Consider the following 12,773-nt stretch of genomic DNA (forward strand, 5'->3'; position numbering starts at 1 on the left):
CCTTCTGCTTTCAGTGTGCTCTTCCAATCTAGAGAGCAACATATTTTAATACAGTGAAGATATCAAAAGACAAGGTCTAGGAGAGAAGGAAGTTTGAAGACATCAAAACATTGAGATGTCACTTCTGAGGTTAGATCATCCCTAAAGATCAGGCTGTGCTGAGTTTGGTGAGACAGAACAGTTGGGGGCCCAGAATGGTAGTTAGGTACTTAGTAGATGGTACAATGCATCTTGCATCATTACTACACACAGAGATTTACCCAGCAGTTAAACTGTGGATTATATATATTATGAACAGCATGTTGTAAAACTGATTGACAACGTCTGTTTATCAGGATCTGACTGAAAATAGAGCCTTTAAGAATAATCAACCACCAAGGGTTATCCATGGTTACCAGGGAGATTGCTGCCTTTCAGAAGAACATTAATATTGGTCCTGGAAATCCCTTTTACACACCTACTAGAGTTGGTATTCTTGGGTTAAGGTTGACTTAATTTGGGTGCTGGTTGTTTTCCCTTATCGCTATTTTAAACCTTTGTACATCAGTCATTTCATGTGGACCATTCGTCAAATCCTACCCATCTAAGAGCTGTGTAGACACTTTAAAAGATGTTTATTTGGTTACTTTTCAAACATTTTTGTCTCTAGTGGCCTTTACTCACAGTAATCTGATCATAAAAAGGGAAGAGAGAGAGAGAGAAGGGTGAAGACATGCTACAAGTTGTCCATGGATCAGGAGAACCACATGTGTGTAAGCTACCACTGAGCCACATGGTGTCCACGATTTAAATTCCATAAAATCTAAAGATTGGTCATTGAAGCACGTCTAGTGAAGTGGCACCAAGGAATAACATCCACCAGCAGGAGAATTATTATTTTGAATAATATATTAAATAAATATAATTATTTTCATTATTAGTTTGATCTGGTCAGGGATGTGTCAAATTTCATAACGGGCTAAACCTTCAGACAGGGATCAGAACTAAAATTACACAAAGAAGGGTGTAATAAAGCAACTACAAAAACTTAGAAACTACAAGACTAAGATATCAGATTTGAGTATATTCGGTGCATGGATTTTAAATTGTTTACTTATGATTATGAAATGGAGGTAGAAAATAAAGAAATAAGCAAAACAGCAAAGCGTTGGGTAGAAATTAAGGAACAAATGCGTTCACAGGCAAATGACAGGGAGCCATCTGCACTTGATATATTATTTTTCTGGGTTTGCAATATCAGTGGGAAAGCTGACAAGATGAAATCAGGCAGGAATTCCCATGTTTGCAGGTGACTTTGTGATCTGTAATGAGAATAGGGAGTAGATAGAAGACAGCCTATCAAGGTAGAGGTATCATCCAGAGTAAAGACGAAAGACAGTGAGTAGACAGAAAGCATAGTACGTGTGTTTGAAGGAGAGAGCGATAGATTATACAGTGAAGCTGCAAGGAGAAGAGGTACCGGAAGTGGACAACTCTGAGTACCTGTGGTCAACAATCCAAGAAGATGGGCTGTGAAAAAGTGAGGTGAAGAACGTGGAGCAGGGTGGGCTGGATGGAGGAGAGAGACAGGGGGTCTTTGACAGAAGAATAGCCCAAAGAGAGGAAAGGATTACCAGAGGATAGTGAGACCTCCTGGGGTAACGTAACAAAAAGAGTAGGAAGAGCTGCAGGTGTTTGGATTTCCATTGCAGGTTAGCTAAACTCATAGAATTAGAAATGAGTATATCACAGTGACAACTAAGGCTGGAAACAAAGTTAGTAAGCATGAGGTGGTTTGCATTGAGAAGAGAAGTGACCAAAAAATATTGGACAAATTATGTTAAACACGCAGCTCTTATGTAGGAAGAAAAGAGGATATGGTGAGAGGGTTGGTAAGAAGGAGTAGAAAAATGTGAATGGGGGTGAGATGGAGAAATGATCCACGATGGTAACCTGTGAATTAAGCTGCCAGAAGGGTAAAAAAAGAGGGATTACATGATGGCTTATTTTCTTTTAGGTCTCTAGTTTTGCTATTATTATTATTATTATTATTATTATTATTATTATTATTAATAATAATAATTTATTGAACTATTGAAAAACTAATATTTGAGTCAACGTGTTTGCCGTTTATTCTGGGTTTATGTTTAGTTATGTCAAATTCCCAACAATACCCGTTTTTTGTTGATTTTGGCTTTAACAGTGATCTGACCTTAATACTATAATCAGTGCTGCAGACCAGTATAGTTCCACATTTAGATGAGAAGAGTATCTGGTTATGTCTTGGGATGCAGCTCTACTCAGAGGTCATCAACAGGAGAAACAACACATTGCCTGCTTTATTTTAAATTGAATATTTCTCTATGCGCCAGCTATGCAGATATAAATGGGTATTTACAACTGTTAATGTTTCACCAGATAGTAATGGAGGAAGTGCTCTGAGACTGGGGGAAGTCATTTCCATGTCCCATTTTCAAGTCATTCTAACGCATGACCAGGAAAAAAAAAAAGACACAAACCATTTGGCCAATCTACTCTGTCGTTTCATGGGATTTGAACTGCATTACATTTACTGCTGGAGTGGAGCAATTGCTGATGTTATTGGTTGCAATTGTGCTCTTTTCCCCTTGCAATTTAAATGTCCCACTCGGCCGTGAAAATGCTGCTTGAATTTGATTTGATTTCTTCTATTAAGTTATATGAAGATTTATTCAGACCATGATGTGCATAAAGAAGGCAGAGATTTAAAGGAAAGAAATAGAAATAACCAGGAAAAACTATGAAACATATCAGACGTTTTCTAAGGTCTGGAAAATTATTTGTAGTTTTAAAGGTTATGTCCTGATCCACTGGCTACATGTTGAATCCATCCACCCATCTGATTTTTTGTCTGCCAATCCATCTATTTTTAGACAGTCACTTTGGATGTCAACAGGATTCTTTTGTTTAGTTGAGTTTGTTTGTTTTCAGTAACTATTTTTAAAGAAAATTATTAGAAGTTTTTGATAAACCAAGTGGTACTGAAGTCATTTTCAGCTTAATAAACACCTTTTCTACAGATTCCACGTGAATGGCTGACATTGTGTGGCGGGTCTAAAACCATCTGTCCAGCCATAATTGTTTTTACCCTCAGCCACGCAGTCCCAGCAGAGACAGTAGGAAGTTACAGGAGATAAATGACCCACCGAGGAAGAGAGGAGGCTCATTAGCTCCTCATTAATGCCAGATGCTGATGCTGACAGGGGTCAGATGGGAGATGTGGGACGTCACCAGAGCAGATGCAAACGGGAGATTGGATCAAATGTCCATCCTAAGCAGATTTGCTCGCTATGTTCAGGAATTGAGTTGGGCATGATTCACGGATGGTTACTGACACAGAGCAGGTTAAGGTAAACTAAGGTAAAGGAGGTTAGGAAAGACAACTTGCACATTTTCATGTATTTGTATATCACTTTATGAGATAAACTAGCCAGATATCTCAAGTTACACGTTGATGTTAAGCTTGTTTTACATGGACCTCTTAAGTGGACTTCTAAAACTTAATATAGACTTTAAAGCCAAATGTGCTATCCAGGCGGTAAACTATCTGACTGCAACATAAATATTAACACTGGAGAAAGCCTACAGAGAACACGTATCTGAATATGCGTGATTTCTTCCTATCTGTTCTTTCCCACTATCACAATCTAGGCAATCGTATTATAAAGTGTTAAGTGAGACAAAAAAGGTCTGTTTCTGATGAAAATGCTCGTTGAAGCTAAGCACAGCCTTCTCCAACACGACAGTATGTCTGCATGTCAGGGAGCTGTAAACAAAGCCAGGAGAGTACCCGCATGTGCCCACTGTATACATTTACAAAGAACACTTCAGCAAAGTTAAACAAGACATTTAATAGAGAAAGAGAAAGAGTGTAAGTCCCCTTAACACGAGGATAGACTGCAGTTGGAGACAATTAACAGTCAGCAAGTCCATGGTCCCGTAGCTGGGGCTTCAACCACTAACAGCCCACTAGTGTAGCTTAAAAGTCTAAAGATGTCTTCTGTTTCTGTGAGACTTATTGATATATGTCACCTCAAAGATGCTTATCACAGGTTTCCCCAGAAATAAGCTCAGCACTTAGCAAGGTTGGGCAACACTTATACAGAAACATCTATTTCTAGTCTAGTTAGCGTAGTTCAACACAACATTAGCGCAGCAACTATAACCACAGGCCATTTAAAGTGGTAGTCTGGATTTTTGGTGATGTTCTAAGCCAGTGGTCTCAAACCGATGGACTGACTGAAACATGAGCTCATGAGCAGAGCTCTGTAGATTCTGACTGCATGCTAGTGAGGCAGTTTTGTCAATCGATTCAGGTGTAGGCATAGATGCACATCTACAAGGTGCACAATCCCCGCCCTTTGAGACCACTGTTCTAAGATCAGTGACAGTCACCTTGCCTGTAGTAGACAGATTTCATGTTGCAGTAAGTTTGTAGGAAAGTTAGTAAAACCTAGAAGCAGTAGAGGGTTAACCGTAAGCCTGCTTTAGCCATTTTTAGCAATTTAAAAAACCTCTGTCACTGTTCACATTAACTTGGTGTTAATGTTTGTGTGTTTTGTTTTCTGCTCCGTTTGCATATCCTGATGACAAAACCTTTTACTCAAGCTTTTTCAAAGACTCTGTTTGCGGCGCAAACATGTGGACTAAATATCCAAATATTCTTAAGAACAACATCGGACTCTGCATGGACAGCGATGGAGAAGGTGCTTAAAGGCTTTTAATAACCGGCGGTAAATATAGGCCAAATAAAGTAAAGGTAAAAATGACATACTCATTCAGTTTGCACATATATAGTGTGTCTTTCTGTGCTAGAAACCACAATAGTGAAGCTGGTTTTTTTTGGGGTTTTTTACCCGTTATTACGCCTTTGTTCTGACTTCATTCATATTTAAATGTGAGCTGAATAGGTTATAGGTATTAACAGAAAGAGCGGAGTAAACAACGTATTACAGCTTTTTTTTTATTAGGATCCAAGCGGCTATGTTGACATTTTTTAAATGAGAGGAGGAAAGTATATGTTTAAAAACAGATTAGGTGTAACAGGGACCTCAGACTCTGAGGGTGACAGCACCATCGCCAGGGGTGTTTGATAACTTTGATAGCTTTCTTAGCCAAATAAAATTGTTGATTGATTGAGGGAGTCGATTGCATCGGTCCGTAATCAACTCCATCTCGTCAATCCGCTCTAAGCCTGCAAGATAAGGAATAAACGTTTGGATATTTCCGACAGGCCGTCAATTGTACAGCGGCATTAGAGAGATTTCCAGATGTTTGGAAATGATGTCGGCTGACTGAAAGGGTAAAGCTGATCAGGCAGGTTGAGACAGTCTCAACAAACATAACATTACATAGCAACACGGATATTGTTCCGCTGGAAAAACGGCGAAAAACTTAACAACTGTCGTCTGTGAAAGTGTAGATATTTATATTTCCACTAATATAGTACTGCACGCCATGGATAAAAAACATTTTCAGTTTGAGTTGTTTTCTGGTGCTAACATCACCTAAAATGAGGTCCATCTGATTGATTGTTAGTCTTCCCTTCCTCTGAAGATCTCTTTCTTCTTCTACAAACTCACTTCGTTATGTCATGTTTCTACTACAGGCAAGGGAGCAATTACCAATAAAAAAAAACTTCACACAGCCTATCTTTGATTCCAGCTTTCTTCACAAGAGATTTTTCTATTTCTTTTGTTAAAAAGGTCCTCATAAACATTGCATTGATTCAGGAAATGTTTCCATCCACATCAAAATTTCTCTTCCTCTCCTCCAAATAGTATCAAGCAGGAGTCCAATAGTCGCCTAGCCTAGTATACAAAACGTGTGAGTTTACCTCGATGTGTGGATTAACAGACCACTTCACCCCTCGGATTGCTACCAAGAATAAAGAACAAGACATCGAGATTTGCCAAAGGTTACTGTCACGAAAAAAACAGGATTGAATTGAAAGATTTTTCATCTTGAAGTTTTACTTGAACAAATGAAATTGATATACCACAATGCCAAAATGTCATTATAAACTCTGACCATTTAGTTTTAACCTTATTTGAGACGATAAGTCTGCCAAAAGTGAAAGCCCTGCCTCAGCTCATAAAGATCAAATATATTTCTTAAGTTGTACCTCTGTTTTTACGTTTAACCACGTGTGTTCTCAGCTAAAGCTTAACAGACCTTGAGCTACAGCTACGACTGACCACCACAGAAATAAATGAAATTGGAAAGCTCTCAGAGTTGCTTGCCTAAACATGTGGCAGTTCTTTAATGAGAAAGCACTCATGCTACACATGGAGTGATGGTTTATGTGATTCTGAAGCCACGGGAATTACCTGTAGAAGAACAGGCTTGTAAGTACTAAAAACAACAGCCTTTTTTTTTTCTTTTTTTTGTTGTTGCTAGAACGCATGTACCAAAACACCACTGACATAAGCTAAGAAGATTTAGGTGATGTCTAGTTACATCGCTTGGTGTCCAACTGACCTCTGCAGCACAGCAACAAAAGCTCAGCACCAAAATGCAACCAAAGTGTGGAAGAATGTTGCACGGATTACTGTGTTAATCTGATCCATGTCTGTGAAACCAAACTTCCATTCGTTCACACATGCAGCTATTTATTTCTCCAACAAAAACTGCTACCATCTTCTTTGCTGATTTTTCACACTGCGGAGCTGGAGACCTGGAGCCAGCCCACCTCAGTGTAGGCCCCCGTCACGTGCCAGTACAGCGCCCCCATCAGTTTGGTCCACACCAACTGCACGTCCGCTGTGAAGAAATCTGGGAAGTCTTCAGACAGCACCTCCAGGATCACTCCGCTCAGGATCTGGGTAAAAAGAGAATGAGCTCACCTTTATAGAGTGTTTACAGAAAAAGCAGCCTACGGGATGTTGCGATTCTCCAAATCTTTGATAAAGATAAAATACGTCCACTGCAATTCAGTTTTATTTATATAGCGCCAATTCCCAACACATGTTATCTCAAGGCACTTTACAAAGTCAAATTCAATCAAATCGCCCAAACAGATCGGTCAAAAAGTTTCCTATCTACGTTCACGGTGCTGGGAATTGCGACACAAATCCAATCTTTTTGCCCATATGCAACCCATATCTGTTTTTTGAGCCTCAAGACCTGCAGTGTGAACATAGCCTAAGGAAACCCAGCAGATTGCATCTAGTCTTCACAAGCAGCATTCACTCCTCCTGAAAGAGCATAGAGCCACAGGGAGAGTCGTCTGCATTATCCATGGCTTTGCAGCAATCCCTCATACTGAGCATGCATGAAGCGACAGTGGAGAGGAAAACTCCCTATTAACGGGAAGGAAAAACCTCCAGCAGAACCAGGCTCAGTGTGATCGGTCATCTGCTGTGACTGACTGAGAGTTTGAGAAGAAAGAGCAGAGACACAAAAGAGCACAGATCCAGAATCTGCTTAATTCTAACATTTTATAAATATCGACTTTCTTAATTAGCTTTAAAACTGGGCAAAAACCAGAAGTCTAATGATATTAAAACACTATGACAAAGTCCATGTCGGTTCCAAATAGGAATGCCCAGGTGCTGTCAGGTTGTTACTTTGTCGTCACAATTTTGTGCAATGAAATTACAATAAAATATCCTCTGCATTTAATGTATACCTTAGGGAGCAGTGGGCTGCCACTGTTTGGCCCCCAGGGAGCATTGTGGGGCTAAGGGTCTTGCTCAAGGACCCGGAGTGGCAATCTGTGGGATTCGAGCCAGGGAACTTGCAGCCTTTCCAGGATGCAACACTCTGCCCAACCTCCATCAATGGCTGGGCTTCAGCGGAGTATGTCTAGGTATAAACTCTCCTTTGGTAAAGCATGTTTGGCATAATTCCAGCAGCCTATACTATCTCAGCAGTGAGAAAGGAAGTGGCTTGAGAGTTACCCTGCTGTATCTTACAACCCTCGGTTTCATCATTATTGTAGAACCCGTTCCCATTTTTAAATCACTTATGTAGTGGTGTTTTAAGCAGTAGTAAAACAAACAGGATGCAAACTCTGTGAGATCACTGCAGCTGAGTAACACTTGGCCACTCATGACACTTCATAGCTTCCTAAACTAAGACTAATATTAAATAAAGTGGCTATAGAACAATTTGGTTGAACAGCTAAAATAGACTGTGCAAATCTGATCATTGTTTTAAAAATAAAAAAGTTTGGGATTCATGAAACATGTGCTTTGGCATTAGGACCTCTAGCATTGATCCTCCAAAATATGGACTGTTCAGAGCTGGACTGGGATATTCTGCAATGATTACCAATTCATTAAAACAGTTAATAATTCCTGAAAACTTTAAGGGCAATCCAGAAAAGTTGAATCTGGCACACTGGTGATCCTTCACGATGGGGTGCCCAGCAACACTAACCAAATCTATTCTAGTTGCAAGGCCCAACTCTTCCGATAAAACTCTTCCCAGATGAAATCCAGTAATCTTTACCTTCTCGACACACTTCAGCATACGTGTTCAGGGTGGCCACTGATGCGCTGCGCTGCTACTCATGTCTGTTACCCTTTTACACCATTTATTTAAACCAAAAAAGGGACTGTCCCATTGTTTTCCCCAACATTTTGCCAAAATCGTCTCCTCACATGAACCTGACATCGGTTGTCATCTTGTCTTGTGAGCTGAATGTGTCGTTCTGCTCCTAGTAAATACTATATCAAATGTACAAGGACACCTAAACTTCTCAACTCTGTGATTGTATACTTGACAGAAACTGTATGGCAGAGCACAAAAGCACTGAATACACATTTTTAGTAACTACTTTTTGTGTTCAATGTCAGATTTCCTATGGTTTCATTATGGTGTGGACTCAAGCACGGTGAAGTCCTAAAGAAAAATATAACAATCCAAAATATAACACTGGCAAACCTTCTGTAACATGCATCTCTCTGTAGAGGGGGAGGGTTATGCATTGCTTAAAACATTCAATGGTGATTTGGCTTCTGTCCATGTTTTTCTGATTCTTCCACAGTCCCAAAACCTCCCGTTTGGCTAATCTGAGATTCTGCCCTGACCTTTGGAGTGATCGTTAGCATGCAGGTTGTGTGCCACTGTGATGGACTGCATTGGCCCGTCGAAGATGTTCTCAGTCTGTTCCCCTGTGGCAGCAGACGTACACACACGCCCCCATCCTGATAATTTATTACGTCTACTTCAATAATAAAAACCTCAGATTTCTGATGTGCAGTGTATTCAACTATGTCCACATTTTAGCCCGCCAGTATCTCACCACGATAACGGAATAGACTGAAATCATCATTTTGAAGGAGTGATTTTTGTATGCAGCATGGTGGACAATAACAGAAATTCATGAACACTTTGGACCATTGTTATGTTTCTGATCATTATTTCTAACTCTCTGTGGTCATGCTAATGCCTCGACACGGTTTTCTAACCTTTGTACAGAACACAAAAGCCCTGATAATCTTCGTGAGTTATGTGGCATCCCAGATATTGCAAACAGAATTTGTACTAGAATTTATTCATGAGTCGGACAATGCAACTTTAACAAATTTTAAAAAGCAGTCAGAAGTCAAAAAAAACAAAAAAAACGAATGCTCTAATTGCAGCTGTATTCATATCTGCAGACAAAATCATCTCCAGCTCTTAGTGTACCTCTTTCATCAGGAGAAGAAAGCATAATAGATTTCATTTTGACAACGATAAAACCACACGATCTAGATGAAATATTAGGTCTTACATATTTTAATCCAATCCACTTTATTTATAAAGCATATGATAAAAAACATGAGCTTTAGAAAGTATTTGCTGATTAACTCTTTAAATCTCCATAATCAACATTTCATTCCTGATAAAAGCATCATTTTAAAATTCTCTTGTACTTTACTAAACAACTCCGTGTCTAGAAGGTGTACATTATATTACTGCACTCAGTCCCAGCCACTTTATCATAATTGTCCAATCTCTGTTCAACTGGAGGCTCTTACATGACTGCATAATAACACCGTAGCCTGTAAGAAAAACTCTTCAAAGAACATTTAATTTTGCAACAAACTTCTGGGAAGCGGCCGTGATCCTCGTTTCCGCTGACCTCCAGAATCATTTACTGTGCTGCCGTAATGCAGCACTGTAATACAGAATACAGAAGAGGGAAAAAGAGTCTGATTTAAGCCATTTTTTTCCCATTACACCTCTACAAATTCTTTCAATTCTTTATGTATTTCTCATAACTGAGTCTAGCAGGCTAAAAATTAGACTAGTGGCCAATGAAGCTACCTACCAATCTATAATTGGTGAACTCAATGGAGAAAAAGGGTTAAAACATAAATGTTTGACCATTGTAAATTAGTAAAAAGAAAGGCTCTTTATTTATTTATTTATTCACCTTAAAGTATATGGGTTCCACTTTGTGTTTCATGGCATGGGCCTTTCCCACCAGGGCCAGCACTGAGGACACCTTCTCCGGGTCATTGAGGTTCTCCACCACGGTGTTAATGGCGTTCATCACCCTGCAAGCGTGCTGCCTCAGTTGGCTGCTTTGCTCCATCTCCTCAGGGTCCTCCATGTCCTGGAACTGGCTGAAATACTGCTTTGCAGATGGGAAGTTGACAAAAAACCTGTAGGAACACAGATGTTTTCTAAAATAAGAAAATGCCAAATTAATAGATTTTGAACTTTTATAATAAAGGGGACACATCATGCTTTTCAGTTTTTCTTTTTGACATTGAAATCATTCATTTGTGGTCTGTATAAAGTGGAACTGCAATGCTGTGGTCTGTATTCCTCCTTAATTCACCCCACATTCCCCCTTTCCCCTCCTGTTCTGAGACACGTCTGAGCAACTCGTTTTAGTGTTGTCTCTTTAAATCTGAAATGGAGGCACCGCACTTTACACCCCGCTCTTCCCCCAGTCACAGAGCGTTCCACTCCATCACCTTCAGCCATTTTTGTAGTATGCTGAGGCACGGCGTAATGAACAACCGATGACCTATCCACTTGTAGCTTCAAAATCATTCAGCTTGGACTACAAGATCATGCAGAGAAATAAAAGTGACGGATTTGCAAAATTGGTACGCTAGAAGTCCATGACCTTGTTTAGCAGCTCTGTAGTAAATTGTCATGATTTGGAGGTGTCTTGGTATGGGTTTGATTCAGATTCATGATACCTTGCCATATTCAGTTATTAGTTTTGCCTTCAGGGTTTTGCCATAAGGTTCACTTCTTCATGTTTTAGATTTGTTAGATGTTTTTCCTTGCTACTGCATTTCTTTACTTTTTGTCATCTAGTTAATTCTTACATTCATTTTTACTTGGATTCTTGTGTTAGAGCCTGGGTCAGATCATTTCCTTGTGTTTCTATTCAGCTCCATTCATGTTTATTTCAGTCTGCACCCTCTACCATAGCCCCAGCCAGTTTATCTCATTCAATCCACCTGCGCTGTGCTCATTCTCCAGCATCTGTCTCACCTGGGACTCTGCCTTTATATACCTGTCACTGCAGTCATTCTCTGCCAGATCACCAGAAAGCCATGGAAGTAACCTTCCAGCATTCCTTGTCTGCCTGTTTTTGATCTTGATTAAGTTTTAGGATTTTCCTTGTTTGCCTTACCTTCCTGGACACCTCATCATGCTCTCTGATTCTGGACATGACCTTGGACTGTTTTGACCATAATTCCAGACTCGTCCTTTGTTCTTCTTTGCCTAATACCTTTCTTTAAAGTAAACCTTTTTAGAGCGCAACTCCATGTCTGGCTTGAATATCGGACTCTCTGCTCTGCTGCACATAACAGTAAATAATGTGACGTAATTGTTCAATAAATGTAATATTGAAACAGAGAAAACTACCACCGTCACAGTGCCACATCATGGCCTAGAATAAGGAATATAATGTTTTGGCGATAAGAGAAATTTTGATGTGGATGGAAACATTTCCTGAACCAATGCAATGTTTATGAGGACCTTTTTAACAAAAGAAATAGAAAAATCCCTTGTGAAGAAAGCTGGAATCAAAGATAGGCTGTGTGAAGTTTTTTTTTTTTTTATTGGTAATTGCTCCCTTGCCTGTAGTAGAAACATGACATAACGAAGTGAGTTTGTAGAACAGCTTGAATAATGTGACCCAAAGCCAATATAAAGACTTATCTACGCAGCACCTGGACAGACTACTTTGAACTTTTCTGCATTCCTAGAGGCTACTACTACAACACAAAATTTATTTAAGCTGTAAAAAAAAAATGGATTTTACACAATATGTCCCCTGGGGAGTCAGCAAACTTCTTAATTTAAAATCATTTACAAGTCAAGCAAAGTGCAGAAGTTTTACTTCTGCAGAAAACCTTTTGAACAACCACTGAAGCCACATCCTTTTAAAAACTCAGAACCTTTTTGGAACAGGTAGAGCACTATCCACATGGGTGCCCCAGTCCAGTCCTCCCGAGCTAAAGTGCCTCGAGATGACATGTTTCATGAATTGGCGCTTTATAAATAAAATTGAATTGAATTGAATACTGGTTAGTAGTTAGTGAGGATGGGACCTGGGCACCGCCGTCTGAGAGCATCAGGGGAGGAAATGTCCTCTAAAGCAGTAAAGACGTTGTGAAAAGGTGTGAAAGACCTCGTAAAGTTTGAGCAGCTGACTCGTCCCTGCTGAGGAAAAGCTTTCCTGCAACATGATGACTGGACCATCATGTTTCACGGTAGGGGCATCATGTTCAGGGTTGATGTACAGTGTTAGTTTTCCCCCCATATTGATTTGCATCTAGACCAACTAGTTA

At 39.7% G+C, this 12,773-nt stretch overlaps 1 protein-coding gene across 1 annotated transcript in view; it reads right to left on the reverse strand.

The window, feature by feature from the left end:
- Positions 1 to 4,866: 4,866 nt before the first annotated feature.
- Positions 4,867 to 12,773, reverse strand: part of cygb2 (cytoglobin 2) — a 31,580-nt gene continuing 23,673 nt past the window's right edge. Inside the window, exons 2-3 of the mRNA XM_012854865.3 lie at positions 10,385 to 10,616; positions 4,867 to 6,838 (exon numbers count right to left, since the gene is read on the reverse strand). Of these exons, the coding sequence (XP_012710319.1) occupies positions 6,674 to 6,838; positions 10,385 to 10,616 (397 nt within the window). The 3' untranslated portion in view covers positions 4,867 to 6,673. The remainder of the gene's footprint in view (positions 6,839 to 10,384; positions 10,617 to 12,773) is intronic.

Source organism: Fundulus heteroclitus, chromosome 5, assembly GCF_011125445.2.
Source record: "Fundulus heteroclitus isolate FHET01 chromosome 5, MU-UCD_Fhet_4.1, whole genome shotgun sequence".
Lineage (NCBI taxonomy): Eukaryota > Metazoa > Chordata > Actinopteri > Cyprinodontiformes > Fundulidae > Fundulus > Fundulus heteroclitus.